The following is a 21261-nucleotide window of genomic DNA, read 5'->3' on the forward strand; positions in this document are numbered from 1 at the left end:
CCTGACCGGGGATCGAACCCGTGCCCCCTGCAGTGCAAGTGCGGAGTCTTAACCGCTGGACCGCCAGGGAAGGCCCGTTGCTGGCCCCTCCTGCTCCAACTGCCAGGCTGGGCTTCTCCTGGGTTCCCTGCAGGCCCCCAGCAGCCCCACTGTTCCGTGGCTGGTTTGGAGGTGGTGAAGTGGGGCCAGCATCTTGGGGGCTCCCGTATCGGCCCCTCCCCATGTCTCCCTCCCAGATCCAGCAAGTGGCTTTGGGCACAGACCCCCCCCCAGGGTTACGGCTCTTCAAACACCAGGGGTCTTTGAATCTGAATGTTTCTATTTTTATCATGTGCACATGAGGCTGGGGGACATTCCCAAGGCCAGAACTTACTGGCTAAACCTGGTATATACAGCGACACTGGGGGGTGGGCAGGGAAGGGAGGACGCCGCCACCCCCTGGGATGAGTCAGGGGCTGGCTGAGCACATAGGGACAAGGGGGCGGCTGGGCGGCTGGCTCTTCCCAGCTCCAAGTTGCACGCCAGCCTGCCCTGCAGGGCCCGGAGGCCGGGAAGCCCCAGCACTGAGGGCAGGCGCACCTCGGGGCTCACTTGAGGGGAGCCTCGGCGCCTTTCTGTCCTAGGGTCTCTTCCGGCAGCCGTGTGTCCTGGGTGAACCCCTGCGCTCCACTGCATCACTGGTCCTGCTAACTCAGCCACACCAGGTGGACCCAGGATTGGGGGGGTCTGGAGAGGGCCCACCTGTGGCCGTGTGGTGACCCCAGCAGTGCGGTGCCACAGACCACCCCCCATGCCTGGGCCATCCTGGCAGGCACCGTGTCCTCTAGGTTCTTGGGTCCCACGTTTCTCTATTTTATTAATTAGTGATATCGTATTGTATTTTTAAATTAAACTTTTGAGTTTTGGGTCCCCATGGGCTGTTCACCACTTGAGGTGTCCTGTACCCTAAATTCCCCCAGAAAAGCCAGTTTGGTGGTCCGACTTCCCATCTCCTAAGGACCTGTTGCCTCCTGAACCCGGGACAGCCTGGGCTCGGCCCCTGGTCCACAGGGCACCCATGCCCAGACGGCGTGGACTTCATGGCAAGTGCCTTGGCGGGTGGGAGGTGCAGACCAGGAGGGCTGCCTGGGAGGGTCGCCGTGGCCGGTCCACATGCAGGGGATGGTGCCAGCGGGCAGGGAGGGTGAGGGCTTGGCCCCCCGGCCAGGAGAACCTGCCAGGCCGGACGGGGCAGGAGCAGAGACAGAGGCTGGAGGGGGGCCGACTCCTCCAGGCCGGTGGCAGGCTGGGCTCCATAACGCCCGCGTGTGGCCCGTGCACGGGCTCCAGGGCCACAGATGGGGTGGCTGTGGCTCCCTCTAGGAAGGGATCCTGGCCTTCAGCTCCAACATGCTGACATCTCATCAGCCACAGTGTGGACAGGCACCGTCGGCCCAGGATGTGTGTGCTGTTTTGAAATTTCATGTTTCAGGTTGAACAGTATGCAATTTCCACTTTTGTAGGTCAAAACTGGTTGCATATTGGCACTTTCACATGGTTCAACTAAATGCTAAAGCTCACAAGTGCCCCACCCCCAAGACAGGTGCCTGGAATTTTAGATTTTTTACCAGGGGGTCTCAGATGTTGGTGCCGGGCAGGGATCTGAGGATCCAGCGGCTCTGCCCTGGCCATGTAGCCTCCGCAGGTCCTCCCATCACTCTAGGCACCTTATCCTGTTCTGAGAAACGGACATGTGCGCCCACCAATTCCTCTGATAATCCCGGGGTTCAGAGAAGACATCCCAGGACCATCATCCCAGACGGTCAGCAGGAACTGGGTCCTGCCGTGGTCAGCATCCCTCAGCACTCACCCAGTGGAGGGTAGGGCCCCATCCTGCTCACCCCGGTGTCCCCAAACCTTCAGCCACGCAGTCAGTCCTGGCGCAAGGCTCACACCTCATAATCAGAGCCGGGTCAGAGGTTGGGGCCTCTGCTGTCCAGCCTCTGCCTTCTCAAGGCAGGAGAATCGTGGTCAGGTCACCAACCACAAGACCGCCCCCTTCTTTCTGGCCTGAGACCCAGAGTTTTTATTTATTTATTTATGTATGTATTTATTTTTGGCCGCCTTGGGTCTTCGTTGCTGTGCGCGGGCTTTTTCCTAGTTGCAGCGAGCGTGAGCTACTCTTCGTTGCGGTGCGCGGGCTTCTCATTGTGGTGGCTTCTCTTGCTGCGGAGCACGGGCTCTAGGCACGCGGGCTTCAGTAGTTGTGGCACGCAGTCTCAGTAGTGTGGCTCGCGGGCTCTAGAGCGCAGGCTCAGTTGTTGTGGCGCACAGGCTTAGCTGCTCCGCGGCATGTGGGATCTTCCCGGACCAGGGTTCAAACCCATGTCCTCTGCATTGCTAGGAGGATTCTTAACCACTGAGCCACCAGGGAAGCCGTTGAGACCCAGAGTTCTTGATGTTCTTCTACGTTTAGACAAACATAACCAAACCTGTCACTATGGACTGACTGTGCCCCCCAAATCAGATGGAGGCCCCAATGCCCTGGTGCAGTGGCGTCTGGATCAGGGTGAGGGGGCCCATGAGGGGATTAATGCCCTAAGAAGGGAATGCAGAGAGCTCACCCCGGCTCCCCCACCACAGCACGGCAGGAAGGTGGCCCTCTGCACACCAGAACGAGGGCCTTGACAGAACCCGACCACGCCCGCACCCCGATCGCAGGCCCCCAGCCTCCAGAAGCCACAGGAGAGAGCCGTCTGATGTGTAAGCCACCTGGGCCAAGATACCGCTCCTAAAATCCACAGCCTGAGAGGGCTCGGGAATGGCAGTAAACAGGCGAGTCAGAGACTTGTGCCCTCCTGTTCCTAGTGCCCCAGAGCCTGGGCTGCAGGCAGGTGGCAGCACAGCCTGGGCCCAGACAGAATATGCACAGAGTTCTCACACCCCCAGCCTGAGAAGGGCTCCCCGTTTCCCGGGAGCCACTTTATTTAACTTCTGCAATGACCACAGTGCTCGCTTTTCACATTTAACGGGGAAAAGAGGAAGCCCCAACTTTCTGGGGATGTGCAAGGGTGCCACGAACTGCTGTGTCCCCAAGGGGACATGCCACAGCAAGGCTGTCTCAAGACAGATTTTGGGAAACCTCGTCAATGCTTCCAGAAACACTTGCCCTGTGCGGCCGAGAGGAAGCCTTAAAGAAAAGTGTTTTTAGAGAGAGACAGTGGGGTCACTTTCCATGTAAACAGAAGAGAGGTGGATGAGTTCTTCCATGTTTCAACTCTTTAGCAGCAATGGGTCTACGATTCAAGTTGGAAAATCAGATTAACCCACAAATTCCAAGTTCTCGTAGAAAAGTCCTCTCTTAAATACCAAAATATATGAAACCCCCCCACTCTCAACTCAAACGCTCATCTTCACAAATTCACAAAATTTATAAATAGCAGGCAAGCTCTGATTTACACGTACCACGAATTCACTCCAAACACAGACCAAAATACCATGAAAGCTGACTCACATAAAACGAACTTAAATCCTAGACGTACATGTGACAAGCGATACCAGCAGGAGACGCAAGAGGTGACCTAGCCGCATAAAGCAACAGTAACTTCTATAAAAGCTGTTGCGTTGCATCGCATGGCGAGTCTCCAAGTGCCAGGGCCCAGTTAACAGCGGTGACAGCCCTCAGCAGGTGCAGGTGTATGGTCAACACAGCGGAGGCAGGACATGCCATTGTCCCCAGCCCTGAGGGGTGGGGCGTTTTTCTTTGGGGTCATGTCCTGCAAGTCCTGTCAGCTCCATCCTCTGGCTCCTTGGCGCCGGCCTGAGAGAGGACACTGAGTGGTCAGGCCCCGCGGGGCTGCCTGCTGACTCGCCCACGTCCAGGCAAAATGCTGAAATCCAGGAACAGGACATTTCTGTCTGACAGGATGCTGGCCCCAGACACAGAACAAGATGCTCTCGGATAGGCTGTCAGGTATGGGCGCTTAGCGGAGCCGGGGCTTAGGAGTTGTCCACTGCTGCCTGGCATCTGGCCCGTGGTCACCAGGTAAATTGGGTCCTCTCGAGGGCCGGCCTCATGCTAACGACCAGCCAGAAGCTGTCAGCTTCACCAGTGGAAGGCCGGCGGGCGGCCCCCAGTGACTCGGTCCGGCCTCCACGCACCGCCACGCGCAGCAGAATGTCTGAGCAGCGTCGGGAGCCGGGCGTCCCGGCCCTGCTCGGGGCGGTCAAGGGATGCCCTCCTTCCGCTGGCAGCACTGCGAGGGTGGCGCCGACCAGTCGTAGACATAGGACAGGCGCAGCTGCACCTCCCGCTTGCACAGGCGGCCCTCGCGTGCCAGCGTCCGGTGCTTCTCCAGCATGTCTTCCAGGCTCTGCTTGTGCGTCACCAGGTACTGGTTGTTGCAGCCGCGGGACTTGTACTCGGTGTCGAAGCGCGGGTCGTGCTCGCGCTGCACGTCCACCGGCGCCAGCCAGGCGCCCAACGACACGTCCTCGCTGTGCCAGGCGCGCAGGTACTCGCGGCTGAGGCGCAGGTAGCGCACGAGGTCGGCCGAGAGCACGTACCCGCCGCCCAGCGCGTAGGGCAGGTAGTAGTCGCAGAGCTGCCAGGCGGCCTCGCGCCAGCGGCCCCCGGGCCGGACGCGGCCGCGGCCCGAGAAGAAGCCCCAGTAGAGGCGGCGGCGGCGCGCGGGGTCGCGGGCGCGCAGCTCGGCCAGCAGCGCGTCCAGGCGCGCAAACGAGTCGTCGTCTGCCTTGAGCACGAACTCGAAGGCCACGTGCTCGTCCAGCCAGGCCAGCATGGCCAACACCTTGGCCGTGAGATTCTCGTACGCGTCACGCAGCGTGGGCAGCAGCAGCAGGTCGCCGTGCCGTGCCTGTTCGCGCTCCAGAGCGCGCCGCTCGTCGGCGCCTAACCCGCCGGTGCCCACGGCGAAGCGCGCCCACACGTCCCCGGGGCCGCCGCGCCGCGCCGCCAGCCACGTGCTGCGGACCACACTGCGCCGCTCGGCCGCCCGAGGCGCGCTGGCCACCAGTACTGCCAGAAAAGCGGCAGCGCGCGCTGGGCCGAAGGGCGCGGGCGCGGCGGGGTCGACGGGCGCCCTGCAGCGCGCCAAGTAGAGCAGCGCGGCGCCGCCCAGCGCCAGGGCGCTCAGGCCCAGCGCCGTTCGGTGTCGCCACGCGCGCCGCAGCAGCTTCATGGCGCGGGGAGCGCCGCGGACCGCGCCGTCGGGTTACGTGGACCCGCGTACGCTGCTCATTGGCCGCCCGGGAGGGTGGTGAGGCCGCTTCCGCCCGGGGGAAAGATGGCGGCGCCGGCATCGGCGCGGGGAGGTCGCACCGCTCTGCGACCCGCCTCTTCCCGGAAGAATGATGGCCGCGGCCTAAGCGGTGGCCCGTCGGAGGCGTCGCGGGCGCTCGGGTCGCGCTCGGCGGATCCTGGGTGCGGCGAGGGAGGCCGGTGAGTGAGGGTCCCAGGACGTGACAGTCCCTGCCCGGCCCCGGGGCGGCGGGAAGGGGGCGCGCCGCAGGCCGACGGGGCCTCGGGTGGCCGGCATCTGCTGCCGGCCGGGCCCCTCGGATGCCGGGGTCGGGGGTCGGTGGAGCCGGGTCGGCGGCCGCGGCCGCGGCCCCGCCGTTCGGGGGGTGGGGAGGGTCCGAAGTCCGGGTGAGGCCCGGGACACCCGGCTCGGCCCGGGGCAGTCGTTGCCAACGCCGTGTGCGACTCCTGAGGCCGAGGACGGAGCTTTTAGAAAAAGCGTTTGCGTTTTAATGACGATCTTCTTACTAGTTTCACCAGAGCGGGCACCAGGGCTGTCCAGGAGTCCGGGATGGGTCCCCCAGTCAGCGGGGCAGACCCTGGTCTGAAATCTCTTCCCCTGGGGCGGGAAATGAGCGGCTGACTCCTGTGCTCACCACGGTACAGAAACGTGAATGGAGGGGAGGAAGTGCCCGACCTTCTGATGCCTACACGGTTATTTTGGGGTTACTCTTTGTGCAAAATACCATGCAAATAACATTCTCTGTACTACCCATCAAGATAAGCAGAATGTGGGATTGACTGTTCTTCCCAAAAGAAAAGTCCAGTCTGTTTGGTGTTTATGGCCACCAGTCAGCAGAGTGGCGTTAAGGCCAGGAGGAAGTTGTCTTGGTTTGCTCGTGGGCTTGGGGAATATACGCATCGTGGCAGAGCAGAAAGGCCTGCTGTGTGGACAGTGTGATGGGTGCTGGGGCGGTGCCCTCAGAGAGGGACAAGTGGGAGTTCCAGTAAACGTGGTTCGGGGGACGGTGACCACACAGAGAGCACAGCTGGTGGGTTCTCTTGGGTGTGCGGAGGGTGCAGGCCCTCACAGACACGGAAAGAGGGACGTAAGGCCGCCCTTCCGTGCGAGTTGCTTCTCCAAGGAACGAGCCAGCTGAGCTGGGACAGCAGGGTCTCGTCCAGGGGTCCAGATAGCACCTGGGCCCAGAGGACCTGAAACCGATGGAACGCGTCTCGGGAGATAGTAGGGCGAAGGTTCTTCTGTCTCGGCGCAGAAACAATTCTGAGCAGCAGAGTGACAGTTAAGGAAAGAGTTTATTACTGTAGGACGCTTGTGAGAGATGCAAGCGGGCAGGCGGGAGCTCTGCCCTGAGAACTAAGCTACATTTTTATAGCCAAAGGAAAGTGGGCAGGGGAGAAGACCACCTTCTTCCTCATGCTTGAGTAGATGTCACCCTTCCATCACCAGTTCCTCCTCCTCGTCGGGCGGGGGAGTTTTCTTGTCCCTACATGGTCAAACTGGGACTGTCATGGCGCAGTGGAAATGAGCAAAAAGGCGGTAACATATACTAAAATATGATAAATCATCTCAGGTTTCAGTATAGTGTCACCTTTTCCTTATATTTTTGTTTTTAGCCTGCGCAGAGGAGCGTGTCTTAGGAATCATTAACTTACTGACCTTACTGGGCAGGATGTGGGTCTCATTCCACCATTTTATTGTCCTGGGGCATGTCTTGTGTTTATGTTGCATGGTTTGTTGCTAAGCAAGCCTGCTTGGTTTTGTGGTTAAGCAAACCTGCTTTCTAGAGTGATCATTAACTTACAGGGGTCTCCCATACTTTTTCCTTTATTTATGATCCCTTAGTGGGATTAACTATTTAGTCACCTGCTTTGTCCCTTTACTCTGTCCTTGTCAGACTGATTGAGGTGTCCCCCTGCCAGGGGAGACGTTAGTCAGGAGCACGCAGGGTAGAAAGGAGGCATCAGAGAAGCAAGTGGTGGCGTCTGCCAGCCGGGGAGAGCCTGTGGCCCTGGCCTTGGGCTGCGCTGCCAGCCAGCACAGGTGCCTGCTTGGCCTGATGGAGGGCACCGTGGTTCGAACCCCTCGTGCCTCACCTTGGACACCACCCTGGCCTGGGGGGGCCTCCCTCTGCTGCTCCCTGTCAGGCCTGCTGGAGGGGGGGGGGCCTCCGCGGCACCTGGGAGGGCCGGCAGGTGTTTGCTGGGTGGACAAGCTCCGAGAGGAACACGTTAAGGGGCAAGAAGGTCCGGAGGAGCCCAGTGGGAAGTGGGGAGGGAACCTGGAGGAGGAGCCATAGGGTGGGGAGGAAGGAAGGCAGGCGGCCCGGGGGAGGAGCAGATGTGGGAGAGGCCGGGTGGCCGAGTGCTGGTTGTGAGCGCCTGTGGCCCTGGGATCCCTGACGTGGACAGAGGGTGGCCTTGTTCCTTCACCGGCAAGCCTGGGCACGCCCAGGGTGACAGACTTCCTGGGCACTCTGGCCTTCTCGGTGTTCGTGTGTGAACATGAGCAAGGACGCCTGTGTCTGTGTGCGCGTGAGCACACGTGGGCGTACATGTGTATATGTGTGTACGTGTGTATGCCTGCCTGTGTATGTGTGTGCATACGTGTATACCTGCGTGAGTGCACTTGTGTATGTGCACCTGTGTGTGTATGTGTGTGTATACGCTGTGTTTACGTGTGTACATGTGTGTGCACAAGGGTCATGGAGGTGGGGAGTGGGAGGGGTGGTGCCCTGCCCGGTGGGTTTGGGCTTCGCTGGCACCAGGCCCTCACAAAGCCTTGGGGCAGGGAGTCTGAGGTTGAGGCGGGCAGGTGCCTTAGTCAGGGTCCCGGAGCTCGTGCGTGCTGAGCTGGCATCCGGAGAGTGAGTTACGGTGACTCTCGGGCCAGCCTCCAAGGACAGCCGTGCTGGGGACAGCTGCGGTGGGCCTAGAGAAGGGGCAGGGTTAGCGGTGCGGGGCGTACCTTGAGGCCCGGCCACCTCATCGTGGTTGGAGGGGGGAGTGGAAAAAGGAGAAAACAGGATGCCCAGCATAGGTCCTGGAAACCAAGGACTTCTATTTCGTGTTACAAAGTAAACGTGTCTTTAGCGAAGTGTTTGCTGGGGCTCCATCATCCGATGGCCCTGGATCCTCTTCGTGGACCATTAAGTGCTGGTTGGGACCTGGCAGCCTCAGGCTGTTGGCCGCAGGCAGCTGTGCCAGCTGCAGGGCCTCCTGCGTTGCCCTGGGTGGTAGGCGGGCTGCGATCACCACCTCCTCACCTGCCACTCCCCCCCCCCAGCTCCCGGCCACACTCGCAGGCCATCCTGCAGCGCAGACCCCGGCAGCCATGGCCTCCAGGCAGGCTCCCCTCGGCGGCCTGGCTCCTCGCTGCCTCTGGCTCCTGGGGGCTGTCCTTGTGATGGACGCGTCTGCCCGGCCTGCCAACCACTCGTCCGCTCGGGAGAGAGCGGCTAACAGGGAGGAAAACGAGATGCTGCCTCCGGACCACCTGAACGGGGTGAAGCTGGAGATGGACGGACACCTGAACAGAGATTTCCACCAGGAGGTCTTCCTGGGCAAGGACGCGGGCGGCTTTGAAGAGGACGCGGAGCCTCGGAGGAGCCGGAGGAAGCTGATGGTCATCTTCTCCAAGTAGGTGCTGGCGGGGCCTGCGGGGGCGCGTGGGGTGGCTGGCCTCGGCCTCCCTGTTGGTCCAGTCCTGGCTTCGCGCGGTGCAAAGGTGACGAGGCCCCCCTCGGTGACGTGCTGTGGAGCTGGTGCCGTGACACGTGCTCCTGGGAAGTTGGCAGCGTTTGAGCCGCGGGACGTGCAGCCCTGAGCTGCGCCCTGTGTCCGGCAGGGGCTCAGAGGGCTCGGGGAGGGCTGCGTGGGGCGGAGGCGCCAGCACCCTGCTGGTCGTGGGACTGGTCGCAGTGCCAGTTAGAGGCAGGGCCCGTGGGCGCGGAGCCAACTGGCCACACGCATGCGGAGCTGCTGCTGGGCACGGTTGGCCGTCGGCTCCGCTCCGCCATCAGCGCTCCAGTGAGCGTGTGTAGACGGGGCTGTACTGTTTTGCTGGCCTGGAGCCACGACAGGTTGAGGTGATGGGGGGACAGGGCCCACGGGGCAGGTGGTGGGGAGGGTGAGGGGTTTGGCCCGGGGACACCAGGCGGATGGGTCCGCCAGGCCCGATGGGTCTGCTGTCTGCACGCGTTGTGGGTTAGGCGCCCGCAGGCTGTGGGCTGGTCCGGGGCTCTGCCTTAGTGCTGGCCTGGCAGGTCCCAGGTTCTCGGTACCGGCGACACGGTGGCCGCCAGGGTCACGTGCCAGGACCCAGGATGGGTGGCTCTTGGTTTCAGAAAGGAGACTGACTCTCTTGTGGAGGGCTGTGTGCGCACACAGGGGTCACGCGGCCGGGGGACCAGCTCAGGCAGCGTCCCCATCTGTGAAGTGGGGGCCCTGGGCGGGGGCAGTGGTCCCCCGACGCGCCTAGCCAGCGGCCTGGTCCCCTGGATGCCCCCTCTTCAGTTTGAGGAACTGATTGTTGTCAGCGACTGAAGTGACCGAAACCTCGTCCGGCGCCCAGACCTCACTGTCTCGTGAAGCCAGGAAGGAAGCTGTGAGCGGGGCCACAGGGCACGTGACTTCTTCCAGGGATCAGGAGGGCCAGCCGCGTGCACCGGGCCGAGGGGTCCCCTGGAGTGGGGAGGAGTGGTGACAGAGCCTCCCTCACAGCCGCTCTGGGGGTGGGAGTGGGGTTCAGGTGCGGAGAGCAGATCACTGGGAAATGCGGAAAACTGGGCCCTGAGGGGCAGGGCGTCCTGGGGCCGTTGCAGCTGCGCTCGGCTGCATCCGCCCATGTCGTGTGTCTTCCTTATGCGTCCCGTGTCTCGCAGGGTTGTCATCGGAGAGCGCCTAGCCCGTGTTCACCTTCTCACTCAGACCCCCCCAGAGCCATCCCACTTGGAGGTGCCACCATGGGCCCTGTGGGGCCCCTGCCAGCTGCTGTTGCCTCCCCTGCCCCCTGCCCGGGGCAGATCAAACACGTAGCCTCAAGACCTAGCTTTGTAACAGATGTAATGTTGCACAGCACTTCTTAAGTGAGGTTTTTATTCTGGAGTGGTTTTAGGATTACAGAAAGGTGCAGACCGAGGCGCACGTGTGGAAACTGAGGCGCGACGGCGCTCCGTTGCTGTTCCCCGCGCCCCAGGCTGCAGGTCACGCGCTGCCTCAGGGTCCTCTTTCTGCCCGGGATCCCATCCGGGAGCCGACTTTTTCGTGACCTTGACGGTTTTGAGGAGGACTGCTCAGGTGTTTTGTAGCATGTCCCTGATTTGGGGTTTGTCTGCTGTGTGTTCTCCTGGTTAGACAGGGGTTGTGGTTTTTGGAAAGAAGACCCCAGAGGTGAGGTGGCGCTCGCGTCACATCACATCAGGGCACCTGACGTCTGCACGACGTCACGGGGGCTGTCGGCCTGGTCACCTGGCTCGGGGGGTGTCTGCCGAGGAGAGTCGCTCCTCGTCCTGTCCTCCCGTCTCTTTGGCAGCCGCTCAGGGGGGCAGCCCACCCTCCCGGGGGTGGGAGCGAAGCTCAGGGGAAGAGCCGCCTTGTGGCCTGGAGTCCCGTGAGGAGGACGGCCTCGTGGGCGTCGTCTGCGCTGTGGTGGGGGCGCAGCTCGCGCTGCTGGTCTGGCCGCTCACCTCATGCCAGCCTTGGCCGCCCGGACCTTGTCGTTGTTCTCCCCTCCCACGCCCCGGCCCGCCCCTCGGGAGCGCTTCCTTCCTTCCTCGCGCTGCCAGCCGCTCCAGCTTCGCTTCATCTTGTTGTGTTCCTGCCTCAGCCCTAGAATCACCCAGTTCTCCGGGGAGCGCTGGTTCGTTTCCCTGGAGAGTGGGGTTTAGACGCCAGGCCCCGGCAGCGGGTGTGGGCGTTGCTGCTGGGGTGTCACTGCCTGTAGTCCTCTCCTGTGTGTATGTGTGTGTGTGCCGACCCGTGCATGCACGTGTGTTCTGAGCCATGTCCACGGGTGTGCACTAGCCATGCACACGCCCACATATGCACGTGAGTGTGTGCAGAGTGTACAGCTGCCGGCACACTTGCACCTACAGCTGTTTCTTTGTCTCGCTGGCTGTGTTTGTGCAAGTAGACACGACTGCACTCCAGTGTCTGAGCTCCGGTCCTGTTACCAGGGACTCATCGTGAGTCCCAAGTGTGTGGGTCTGTGGAACTGGGTTGACGATTCTTCCCGTCCTGCAGCAGGGGGGCGAGATTTGTTCCCCTCCCAGTGGTCCCGAGACTGATGGGGTAGTGACACTGCCCAGCATCCTCCCTGATTCCCCCACTGTGTCCCCCACATCCCCCCGACTTCTCCTGCGTCACCGTTGGGTGGGATGTGTTGCTGTTCGTGGTGGTTTTGCGGCTGCCTGCAGAACCCCTCTGGCCATCCTTCTGTCCGTCCACCCGTCTGTTGGGGTCCTGGAGGCCTCGCCTGACACGTCTCGTGGGCCTGCAGGGTGGATTTGAACACCGACAGAAGGATCAGTGCCAAGGAGATGCAGCACTGGATCATGGAGAAGACGGCCGAGCACTTCCAGGAGGCCATCGCGGAGAGCAGGGCGCACTTCCGTGCCGTGGACCCCGACGGTGACGGTACGGTACGGCCAACCTCGCCCTGACCCTGACGGCCTGAGGCTGCCGGCGGAGGGCGGTGCCTGGAGGTGTGTGTGGGGGCGGGGCTCCAGGCCGAGGGCCCAGGAACGAGGAGGTGAGAGGCAGGAGGGGCCTGCAGGTGCTGCCAGGGAGACGCCAGCTTGCCGTGCAGGCGAGGACCAGGCGAGGACCACGGGGCTTGGCTCTGGCGTGAAGCTTGGAGCTGTGTTTTGCTGCCCCTGCCTCTACAGATGCCCTTATCACAAGGATTTTGGATCAACGGCTTAAAGTAACTAGATACGTCTTTTTAAAAATGTTCGATGTTGGGACTCCCGTGGCGGTCCAGTGGTTAAGACTCCTCACTTCCAACGCAAGGGGCTCGGGTTCGATCCCTGGTCGGGGAACTAAGATCCCACGTGCCCCACGGTGCGGCCAAAAAAAAAAAAGCGTTCGTTGTTAAACCTCCTAACAAGTTGTCTTGCTCTTTCAGGCCGTGTGTCATGGGATGAGTACAAGGTGAAGTTTCTGGCGAGCAAAGGCCATGATGAGAGAGAAGTTGCCGATAAGATAAAGAATAAGTGGGACCTGAACGTCGACGAAGAGAGTAAGGGCTCGGCCTCCCGTGGCCAGCATGGCGCGTGTGGCAGCACAGACGCCGGGAGGGAAGTGGGCGAGGTGGGTGTGGCCACAGCCGGGCGCTCCTGCGGGGCCGTTAGGCAGAGCCCCCAGGACCCTCCAGGTGCCGTGGGTGGGTAGGTGCGGCCGGCGGCCTCAGGTGGGCTTGAGCTCCGGGCAGGAGGTGGTGGAAGCACCGGGAAGCAGGTCTCGGCTGGGACAGGTCCTCAGCGCCAGCGTCGGTGAGGCCGGTGGGGGCTCCTGCCTGAGGTGCCTGGAGGCCGCGGTCCCAGCCGGCTCTCTTCTTAGCTTTTCAGAGACGTTCCTTTAAAAACCCGTTTCCCTGGTACAAAATTTGATGCCTTTTAGTTAAGTCCTGAAGCACCACTGAAGAGTTCTTGTGACCTTCACTGGTTACTGTGTCCAGCTCTGTGCCATCCCGTCCCTCCCGGGGGTTCGTTCGCAGCCGGGTGTCGAGTTCGGCTCGTTGGGGGCTTTGTCAGAGCGCCGTGTGCTTCCTGTGTTCTCCTGTTCGGTCTTTACTCGGCGGGTCGTCCCTGCCATTGTCATCCAGCGTGTCGTTTTCTCGTGATGGACACGTGTGTGCCGGATTTTTACTGGGACGTCTCTGTACCTGTGGCGCTACCCTGTTTGTTTCACGTCCACCTGGCCGTCGGGGTTGTGTCATGGCCTCCTGTTGGTGTCTGTGGCCCTTCCCGCCTCGGCTTTGTGAGGGCTGCCGCTGTGTTCTTTGGTCCAGGGATGTTCGTTACTGTCATGTCTGTAGATGTGCTGTGGGCGCCACTGTTCTCTGTCAGGGTTGGTGTTTTTAGCACGGGACTCTCTTGTCTGCCATCAGGGTTGCAATCTGTGCCTTCTTTCTGTGTGCGCTTGCTCTTTAGTTTTTAATTCCAAGTTTCGCTTGTTCCCTGCTGTTGTGCAGGGAAGCGATTGGCTTCTGTATGTCAGCCTTCCATCCTGTAGCCTTGCTGTGCTTGCTCAGTGGTTCCAGGAGTTTCTTGTCAATTCTTTTGGGTTTTCTACATAGGCGATCGTGACATCGTTGAACAAAAACGGTTTATTTCCTCCTTCCCAATCAGTGTCTCTCTTATTCCTTTTCTTGTCTTAGTGCATCAGCTAGGACTTCCCAGTGCGATGTTGAAGGCAGTGGTGAGAAGGGCCATCCTTGCTTTAAATCTGAATTTAGTGGAAAAGCTTCGACTTTCTCACCATTATGATCTCAGCTGTAGGTTTTTTGTGGATGTTCTTTATCAAGGTGACGAGTTCCCTCTGTTTCTAGTCTGCTGAGAGTTTTCGTCATGAATGGGTGTTGGATTTTGTCAGATGCTTTTTTGCATCTATGGATATGACCACGTGATTTCTTTTCATTAGGCTGTTGATGTGAGTATCAGTTGAATTTCAGACGTTGAGCCAACCTTGCCTACGTGGGATAAATCCCACTTGGTTGTAATGTGTAATTCTTTTTGTATGTTGTTGGGTTTGATCTGCTAATATTTTGTTGAATGTTTTTGCGTCTATATTCGTGCGAGACGTTGGTCTGTAGTTTTCTTGTGTCCTTTCTGCTTTTAGTGTTAGGACCTCACAGGATGAGTTAGGAAGTGTTCACTCTGTTTCTCTCCTCTGGAAGAGATTGTGGAGATTGGTATGGCCTCCTCCTCACATGTTTGGTAGAATTCACCTGTGAACCGCCCTTGAGACTTGGTTTTTCCAAAGCATTTTGTTTTTTTATGGATTACGTAGAGGTTAGCTTTATATTGTGAGCCAGTCTGAATTTCTTGGTAAAAGATGAGTTAAGCTCATTTCTGTTTCTATTGATATTTCTTTTTTTTCCCTTCATCTTTTCCTCTGCTAGTGTGGGATTTAGAGACCCCACTTCCCTTTTCTCAGCAGTCACGTGACCCTGTCTGGTGGCCTGACAGGTGTGAATGGGGTACCCAGCTTTCCAGGTGTGCCCATGGGGGCTGCCCATTGTGGGCAGGGGGTTTGTATCTTACAGCTTTACTTTTTTCTTCTCAGTGTATTGTTGACCAGAGTCTGAGTCAAGACCATTTTACTCTGTTCTGGGTGGTATAGAGGCCTCCTTCCTAGTTCATGTGGTGTCACCCAGGATTTTGGTTCTGCCGGGTTTTATTTATTTATTTAATTTATTATTTTTGGTTGCGTTGGGTCTTCGTTGCTGCGCACGGGCTTTCTCTAGTTGCCGTGAGTGGGGGCTACTCTTTGTTGCGGTGTGCGGGCTTCTCATTGCGGTGGCTTCTCATGTTGCAGAGCATGGGCTCTAGGTGCGCGGACTTCAGTAGTTGTGGCACGTGCGCTCAGTAGTTGTGGCTCGCGGGCTCTAGAGCGCAGGCTCAGTAGTTGTGGCGCACGGGCTTAGCTGCTCCACGACACTTGGGATCTCCCCGGACCAGGGCTCGAACCCGTGTCCTCTGCATTGGCAGGCGGATTCTTAGCCACTGCGCCACCAGGGCAGCCCCTCTGCTGTTTTTTAAACCCTGTAGATAAGATGGTATTTTCTTCCGGAAATGGTTGTTGGCCATTTTTATGTTTGTCTCCATTTTGTGTTTCCACTGTTCGTGCTGGGTTCAGACTGTCCCCTGAACGTGTCCTTTAGAGGTGTCTGGGGGGGCCCCTGTTCTCCTCCTGCCAGCATTGGAGATTTAGCACTGGCTCCTGGGGTGGCTGCTGGCCGTCTGTGCCTGCTTGTCTGTCCTCAGCGCCCTCTCCCTTGGCTGTGTGTGGGGTCGGGACGTGTTCTTCCTGGATCTAGAGTTCATGGTGTCTCTACTTGCCCAGCCCTCACCTCACTCCCGTGTGTTCATGAGTCTGGGACGGGGGGTGAGCAGCTCTGGGGGATCAGAAATGAAAAGCAGCTGTCGAGGGTCCCAGAGCGGGGAGAGCGTGGGGGGAGGGCTGGGCTCGGGTGGGCCTCTCCGGGGCCGCCGTCCCCTGCACCGCGGACGGGGTCCCTCCAGGCCGCCTCCAGCTTCTGGTGCTGCCAGCGTCCCTGCTTGTGGCCACTGCTCTCCAATCTCATCTCCTCTCACACAAGGACACCTGGGCTTAGGGCCCACCTGAATCCCAGGTGGTCTCGTCTCAAGATCCTTTACTAATTTCATCTGCAAAGACCTTTTTTCCAGATCAGGTCGCGTTCGCAGGCTCCGGGTAGACACGGCAAGCCTGTGCCCGTCCCGCCACTCCTGTCCCCGTGGCCGGGCAGGTGGGCAGTGGGCGAACCTGTAGTTGCCACGGCTCTTCTGTCCGTCAGAAGGCACGAGGTGTGAGGCCACAGGCGTTGCGTGGGATTCTCCCTGTCGCGACCGGGCCGGGCCCGGGCGTCCCTGTTCCCAGCCGGAAGCTGGAGCTGGGCCCCGGGTGAGGGTGCGGAGCGCTGCGCCGGCCTCTCCCTGCTCCCCGGCGGGACACCCAGGTCGTCACCGACCACCGGCCCCAGGGGCCCCGCACCGGGCCTTCCACAGTGGCAGGGGTAGCGGGGATCGCGCAGGGGACGCGTGAGTCATACCTGGAAGCTGAGTTTTCCTTCAGAGCCTTGCCCGGTGGACAGTGCACGCACGGGCGGAGACGGAAGGGAAGCAAGTGTGCCTTTGTTCCCACAGAGCCAGTGGCCCGCTTCCCGGGAACGAGCGGGGGCGGGGCTGTGTCTGAGGGGGTCTGTGTCCGGGGTGGGGGGTCTGTTTTGGTTGAGGGTCTGCGTCTGCATCTTGGGGCGTCTGTGTATCTGCCCCCCGGGGGCTGAGGACCCCTCCGAGGGTTGCGAGGACCACATCCCGAGCTGGCCCCCCCCCCCCCGCCCTCGGGCTGCGTGTCTCGGAATTTTCTGGATGCGTGCAGGGGTCCCGTGTGCGCGGGTCCTGACGGATGCGCCTCTCTCAGCACAGGAAGTCCTGGAGAACCTCAAAGACCGCTGGTATCAGGCGGACAACCCGCCCCCGGACCTGCTGCTGACGGAGAGCGAGTTCCTGTCGTTCCTGCACCCCGAGCACAGCCGCGGCATGCTGCAGTTCATGGTCAAGGAGATCATCCGGGACCTGGGTGAGGCCCGGCCGCGGAGGGCAGCACGGGCCGGTCCTGGGCTGGGTGGCCCGGGGGGGGGGCTGTCCGGCCGCTGTTTGGGGTCAGGCCAAAACCGCGCAAACTGAAAACCTGGCAGCAAAGCCCCGTCAGTTGAGTTTTCTCCTGAGTGGCCTCGGTGGTCCTGCGCCCACTGGAGTCTGACGTCTGCCCCCGTGTCCCGCAGACCAGGATGGTGACAAGAAGCTCTCGCTGTCCGAGTTCATTTCTCTGCCCGTGGGCACCGTGGAGAACCAGCAGGGCCAGGACGTGGATGACGGCTGGGTGCGAGACAGGAAGAGAGAGTTCGAGGAGCTGATCGACGCCAACCACGACGGGATCGTGACCATGGCGGAGCTGGAGGTGGGTGTGGGGCCCGCCGCTCCGGGAAGCAGGGTCGGCCTGGCCGGACGCTGGGGCAGGAAGGCCGCGCGCCGCTGGACCCACCTCCTGCCTCGGGAGTGTCTTCACTGGTGTCGTGTGTAGGTGCTGCGTGGGGCTTGTTTTTCCCCATCGCTGGATGAGTCATTTCATTTTAGCCAGAATTCTCTGATCCCTGCTGACAGCTGGCGGGACCTCTGGTTCCGGAGCTCCCTCCCGTCAGCCCTGCCATCCCGGCGGCTGAGTCGGTCTGCGTGCGTGTGCCCCGCTCCAGGGCCAGCCTTCTCCCTGTCCTGCCCTTCCGTGGCCGGGCACCCTGATGTGGGCGGGGAGCTACCCATGCCAGTGAAGGCTGCCTGGCCCTGAGCCACTTCCGGCCTGGCGCCCACCTTCCAGAACATTCTAGAACACTCCCACCTCCCTGCCCCGCAGCTTCTGTCCTACCAGCTCACGGGGTATTTCAAACAAGGCCTCACCTCCTGTAGCTGGTCGTGGCGTCACAGCCCTGCTGAGGCAGGGGTGCCAGCCCGCGCGGGGCGTCTTCCGGGCAGGGGGGTCTCGGCCGCGTGGCCGGGTGCGGGCTGAACGTGAGGAGACGCCTCCGGCCCGGGGCGGCGCGGGGTGTGGCGGGGCTGAGCCGGTGCCCTTGCAGGACTACATGGACCCCATGAACGAGTTCAGCGCCCTCAACGAGGCCAAGCAGATGATCGCCATCGCCGACGAGAACCAGAACCACTTCCTGGAGCCCGAGGAGGTGCTCAAGTACAGCGAGTTCTTCACGGGCAGCAAGCTGGTGGACTACGCCCGCAGCGTGCACGAGGAGTTCTGAGCCGCGGCCGCGCCCCCGCGCCCCCCGCGCCCCCGCGCCCCCCGCCCTGGGCCCCCCGCCGCCCTCGCCGGCTGGCTGCGCTTCCATTCCCGCGTGCTCGCTGCCTCTCGCTTCTGAGAACTGGGAGCCCTTCTGCCCGAGGCACTGACCACATCAGGCTCTGCAGGCTCGCCACAGCGTGGGAAATAGCGCAGCTCCTGCCGTTTCCTTGAAAACTGAGAGATGAAGGCTTTGCTGGAAACCAGCAGCCGGCGGCTGGGGGGTCTGGAAGGGGCCTCAGAGCCGCTGGCCCCGTGGCGTTCAGTCTCCGAGGAAACGCGAATATTGGTGACAGGAATCACATTAATTTACTTTAAAATATAGTTGCCTTTTTCTCCCAGCTTCATTTTTTTGGTGGGAAAAAAAACACGGAGATGATACTTCGGATGTTTGTGGCCAGGCGGCTTCCACTTGAAGCTTTGCGGTGGGCGGTTTGGTTAGAACAGGGGCTTGCTAGCGCCGGTGGTCACCTGCGACACTGGGGAGGACGACATGGGGCCGGCCAGGCGGGACGGCGTCCTGGTGGGGGACAGGGAGGGGCCGCCTGCAGGGTGGGAGCTGGGGGTCTGGGCTGCAGATTTAAAGTCAGGAGCTGGAGTCCAGGCTTGGGTGAGGCCACCTGGGAGGGGCTGGGAGGGGCTGGGAGGAAATGGGAGTTTGGGGTGGAGGGGGGGGGCTCTGAGGACAAGCCCTGGGCCCCCAGGGTGCGGGGCTGGGGGCAGAGAACTGGGGGAGTCCCCAAGAGGCGCCCAGAGTCCTGGCCTGGGGCGTGGTGGGGGGTCGGGGAGGGGCGGCCTGGGGGGGTCAGGAGCCTCTGGCGGGAGGGGCGAGACCTGGTCCCCCCGGCCGAGGTCCCACCACCACACCAGGCCCTTCCCCCGGGGTTGGCATGCCCGCTGGCTTGGCTGGGGTGCGGGCTGGGGGGAGTGTGGGCAGTGAGGGTTAAATGACAAGGGAGGGTCTCCACTCTACGTACCCACGAACCTGGCCCCCCGCCGCCCCCGCTGGGCCCCCCTCAGAGCCCTGAGCCCTGGCCCATGGTGCCTCGGTGGACGGCTCACCCGGCCAGGGGGTCCGCATGGGCCTTTGAAGGCCCTGCTGGGGTCGGAGGCTCGGACCGGTGGGCAGAGGGGCCGCCCTGAGCTGCCCACGTGACCTGCTTCCGAGCAGCGTGGGGAGGGGCCGCTGCAGAGGAGCAGGGCGTTGCGACATCTGGGCCGGTTTCCAGACAAACAAGAGGAAAGACTGTTTTCAGAACTGAGACCAGAAGGCGGGGTGGGAGGGCGGGGCCCGTGGCTCTGGGCGTGTGGGCGGGTGGCCACCAGCAGGTGGGACGCTGGGGCAGAGGTGCGGGCCGGCCCCGTGCGCGGCCCGGAGTCGGGGCCTTGGGCAGGGGGCGGGCGGCCTCCCCCGCCATGGCCCCCGTAAGGCGTGGGGTGCTGCCCGCCAGACCCCGAGTTACCTCCACCTCAGCAGCTATGGTTTGTCTTAAAATAATTTTTCTCACTGTCAGTGGGAGACGGGGCACAACACGGGCACGCACACGTGTGCAGGCAGGCTGCCTGGCGCTCTGCCCCTCCCTCATGGACCCTCCCTCTCTTTGGAGGCTGAGGGCGGCGACCCTGCGGTGGCCCCTGCCAGCAGGCGCAGGCGGAGCGGGCTGGCGGAATTTCCCGCAGGTGGGCAGGGAGCCCCACATCCTACCTGTGCCCCCAGGAGGAGGGGGGTTTCCAGACACTGCGGGAGGCCCCCCTCCCCCCCCCACAAGCCTGAAACTTCAGGTTAACCATTAAGCAGATAATCCTGTCTCGTGGTTCAGATTTAAAAGCACCAAAGACACACTATGGCCTCCCTGCCTTGGGCCACCAGGATCAGAGCTTCGCATGGGAGGGAGCATGTGCACACGTGTGTGCGTGCACACGTGTGCGTGGGCACCTGTGCTCCTCCTCCCTCGTGCCCCACGGGGGGCCGGCACAAAGGCCCTCCCCACCTGTCCTGAGGACACGGGAGCTCTCCTTCCTGTCCCAGCGGTGCTGCGGGAACACCCCGAACCCGGGGTGGGTGTGGCGCAGGGAGAGCCTGGCATGGCCTCCAGAGTTTTTAGGGAGACAGCCCCTGCCCGGCCAGGGGGCAGAGCAGAGAGTCTGTCTTCACGGGACCCCCCCGCCCCAGGCACGTGCCCAGGTGCTCATGGGAGCAGCACACACACATCCCGGCATGTGGAGCCAGCGCCACACACGCGTGCTGCACACACGTCTGGCACACGCTCCCAGGCACACGCCACCCCCAGGGCACCGGGCAGGGCTTGCCCAGCAGCACGTGTTCGGTCTGCTCGGGTGGCTTGCAGCACAGACGTTTACCCTCTGCTAGTCCTGGAGGCTGGACGTCCAGAGACCCAGGAGTGGGCAGGGTTGGTGTTTCCTGAGGCCTTTTTCCTCCCTGTGTCCTCACGTGGTCGTGCTCTGTGCGTGTCTGTGCCCTGACCTCCTCCTCTTGTAGGGACACAAGTCACACTGGATCAGGCCCACCCTGTGACCCCACCCAGCCTTTATGGCCTCCTAAGAGGCCCCCGTCTCCCAGTACAGCTGCACGGGGATCAGGCTTCCATCTGTGGGTTTAGGGCACTAATGTGAGTTCAGTCCCTGATGCCTGCTGTGTTCAAGGATGCTCAGCTGCTCTCTCTCACACCAGCACACATCCTTACGTGCTTGCGCACTCACTGTGGGCACTGGCCATGAGGCATCTGACCCACCAGAGCTGTGGACATTGGTCCGAGCTAGTTTTGGACACTTGGGCCAGTGACCGCGCCCTGGAGCCCTGGACACCCCCAGCCCTCCCCCTGCACCTGATGCCTGACCCAGTGTGCTGCCCTGGCTCACCCATGTGCTCTGGGCACACTTCTGTGGGGCAGGGGTGAGGATTGGCATCAGTGTGAGCCCCCCGCTCCTCTTGAGGGGTCTGCCCTGCAGAGAGAGGGGGGGCCCAGAAGGAGTGAGCCAGGTGGAGGGATCCCAAGACCATCCCAGTCTGGGCAGTTTGGCCAGGCTGGGCAGGGCAGGGCAGGGGGACAGCCAGGATGCCTGGCCGAAGGGGCTCCAGTATCCCCGTGAGACAGGAGTGGGAGGGGTCCAGTGGGAGGGGTCCGTGCAGACCAGCTGGGCTGGAGGACCTGGCCTGGTGGCCCTGGCGGGGGTCAGGGGGCTGTGGGTCCTCACTCAGGCCCCGGACCTGCACACTGCAGCTGCTGGCTGGGCCGAGCCTGAGGCCCATGGCCATTTTTGCGGGGTTGGGGGCCTTGGTGCCCAGGGCAGAAGAGAAGCCCAGGGCCGGGAGACAGGCTGCCTTCCAGCGCTTCCTGGGGCCTCCTTCCTCCTGGTCCCCTCCTCCTGCCCTCCCCACCCCTCCCCCG

At 61.7% G+C, this 21261-nt stretch overlaps 2 protein-coding genes across 2 annotated transcripts; one reads left to right on the forward strand and one right to left on the reverse strand.

Annotated features, from left to right (window-relative positions):
* Positions 1-2896: 2896 nt before the first annotated feature.
* Positions 2897-5204, reverse strand: B3GALT6 (beta-1,3-galactosyltransferase 6). Its single transcript, XM_061187194.1, has one exon. The coding sequence runs from the start codon at positions 5178-5180 to the stop codon at positions 4206-4208; it is 975 nt and encodes a 324-aa protein (XP_061043177.1). The 5' UTR covers positions 5181-5204; the 3' UTR covers positions 2897-4205.
* Positions 5205-5330: 126 nt separating this feature from the next.
* SDF4 (stromal cell derived factor 4) lies at positions 5331-18192 on the forward strand. Its single transcript, XM_061185188.1, has 7 exons — positions 5331-5440; positions 8547-8899; positions 11760-11896; positions 12387-12500; positions 16427-16585; positions 16791-16966; positions 17637-18192. Exons 2-7 carry the CDS (start codon positions 8595-8597, stop codon positions 17811-17813), a joined length of 1068 nt encoding a protein of 355 aa, XP_061041171.1. The 5' UTR covers positions 5331-5440; positions 8547-8594; the 3' UTR covers positions 17814-18192.
* Positions 18193-21261: the final 3069 nt, after the last annotated feature.

The sequence above is a fragment of the Eubalaena glacialis genome, chromosome 3 (assembly GCF_028564815.1).
Source record: "Eubalaena glacialis isolate mEubGla1 chromosome 3, mEubGla1.1.hap2.+ XY, whole genome shotgun sequence".
NCBI lineage: Eukaryota > Metazoa > Chordata > Mammalia > Artiodactyla > Balaenidae > Eubalaena > Eubalaena glacialis.

Coding starts and splice junctions, on each gene's coding strand:
- B3GALT6 (XM_061187194.1), bottom strand. CDS start 5,180: ATGAAGCTGCTGCGGCGCGCGTGGCGACACCGAACGGCGCTGGGCCTG.
- SDF4 (XM_061185188.1), top strand. CDS start 8,595: ATGGCCTCCAGGCAGGCTCCCCTCGGCGGCCTGGCTCCTCGCTGCCTC. Junction 8,900..11,759: donor CTGATGGTCATCTTCTCCAA/GTAGGTGCTGGC, acceptor GTGGGCCTGCAG/GGTGGATTTGAACACCGACA. Junction 16,967..17,636: donor TGACCATGGCGGAGCTGGAG/GTGGGTGTGGGG, acceptor GTGCCCTTGCAG/GACTACATGGACCCCATGAA.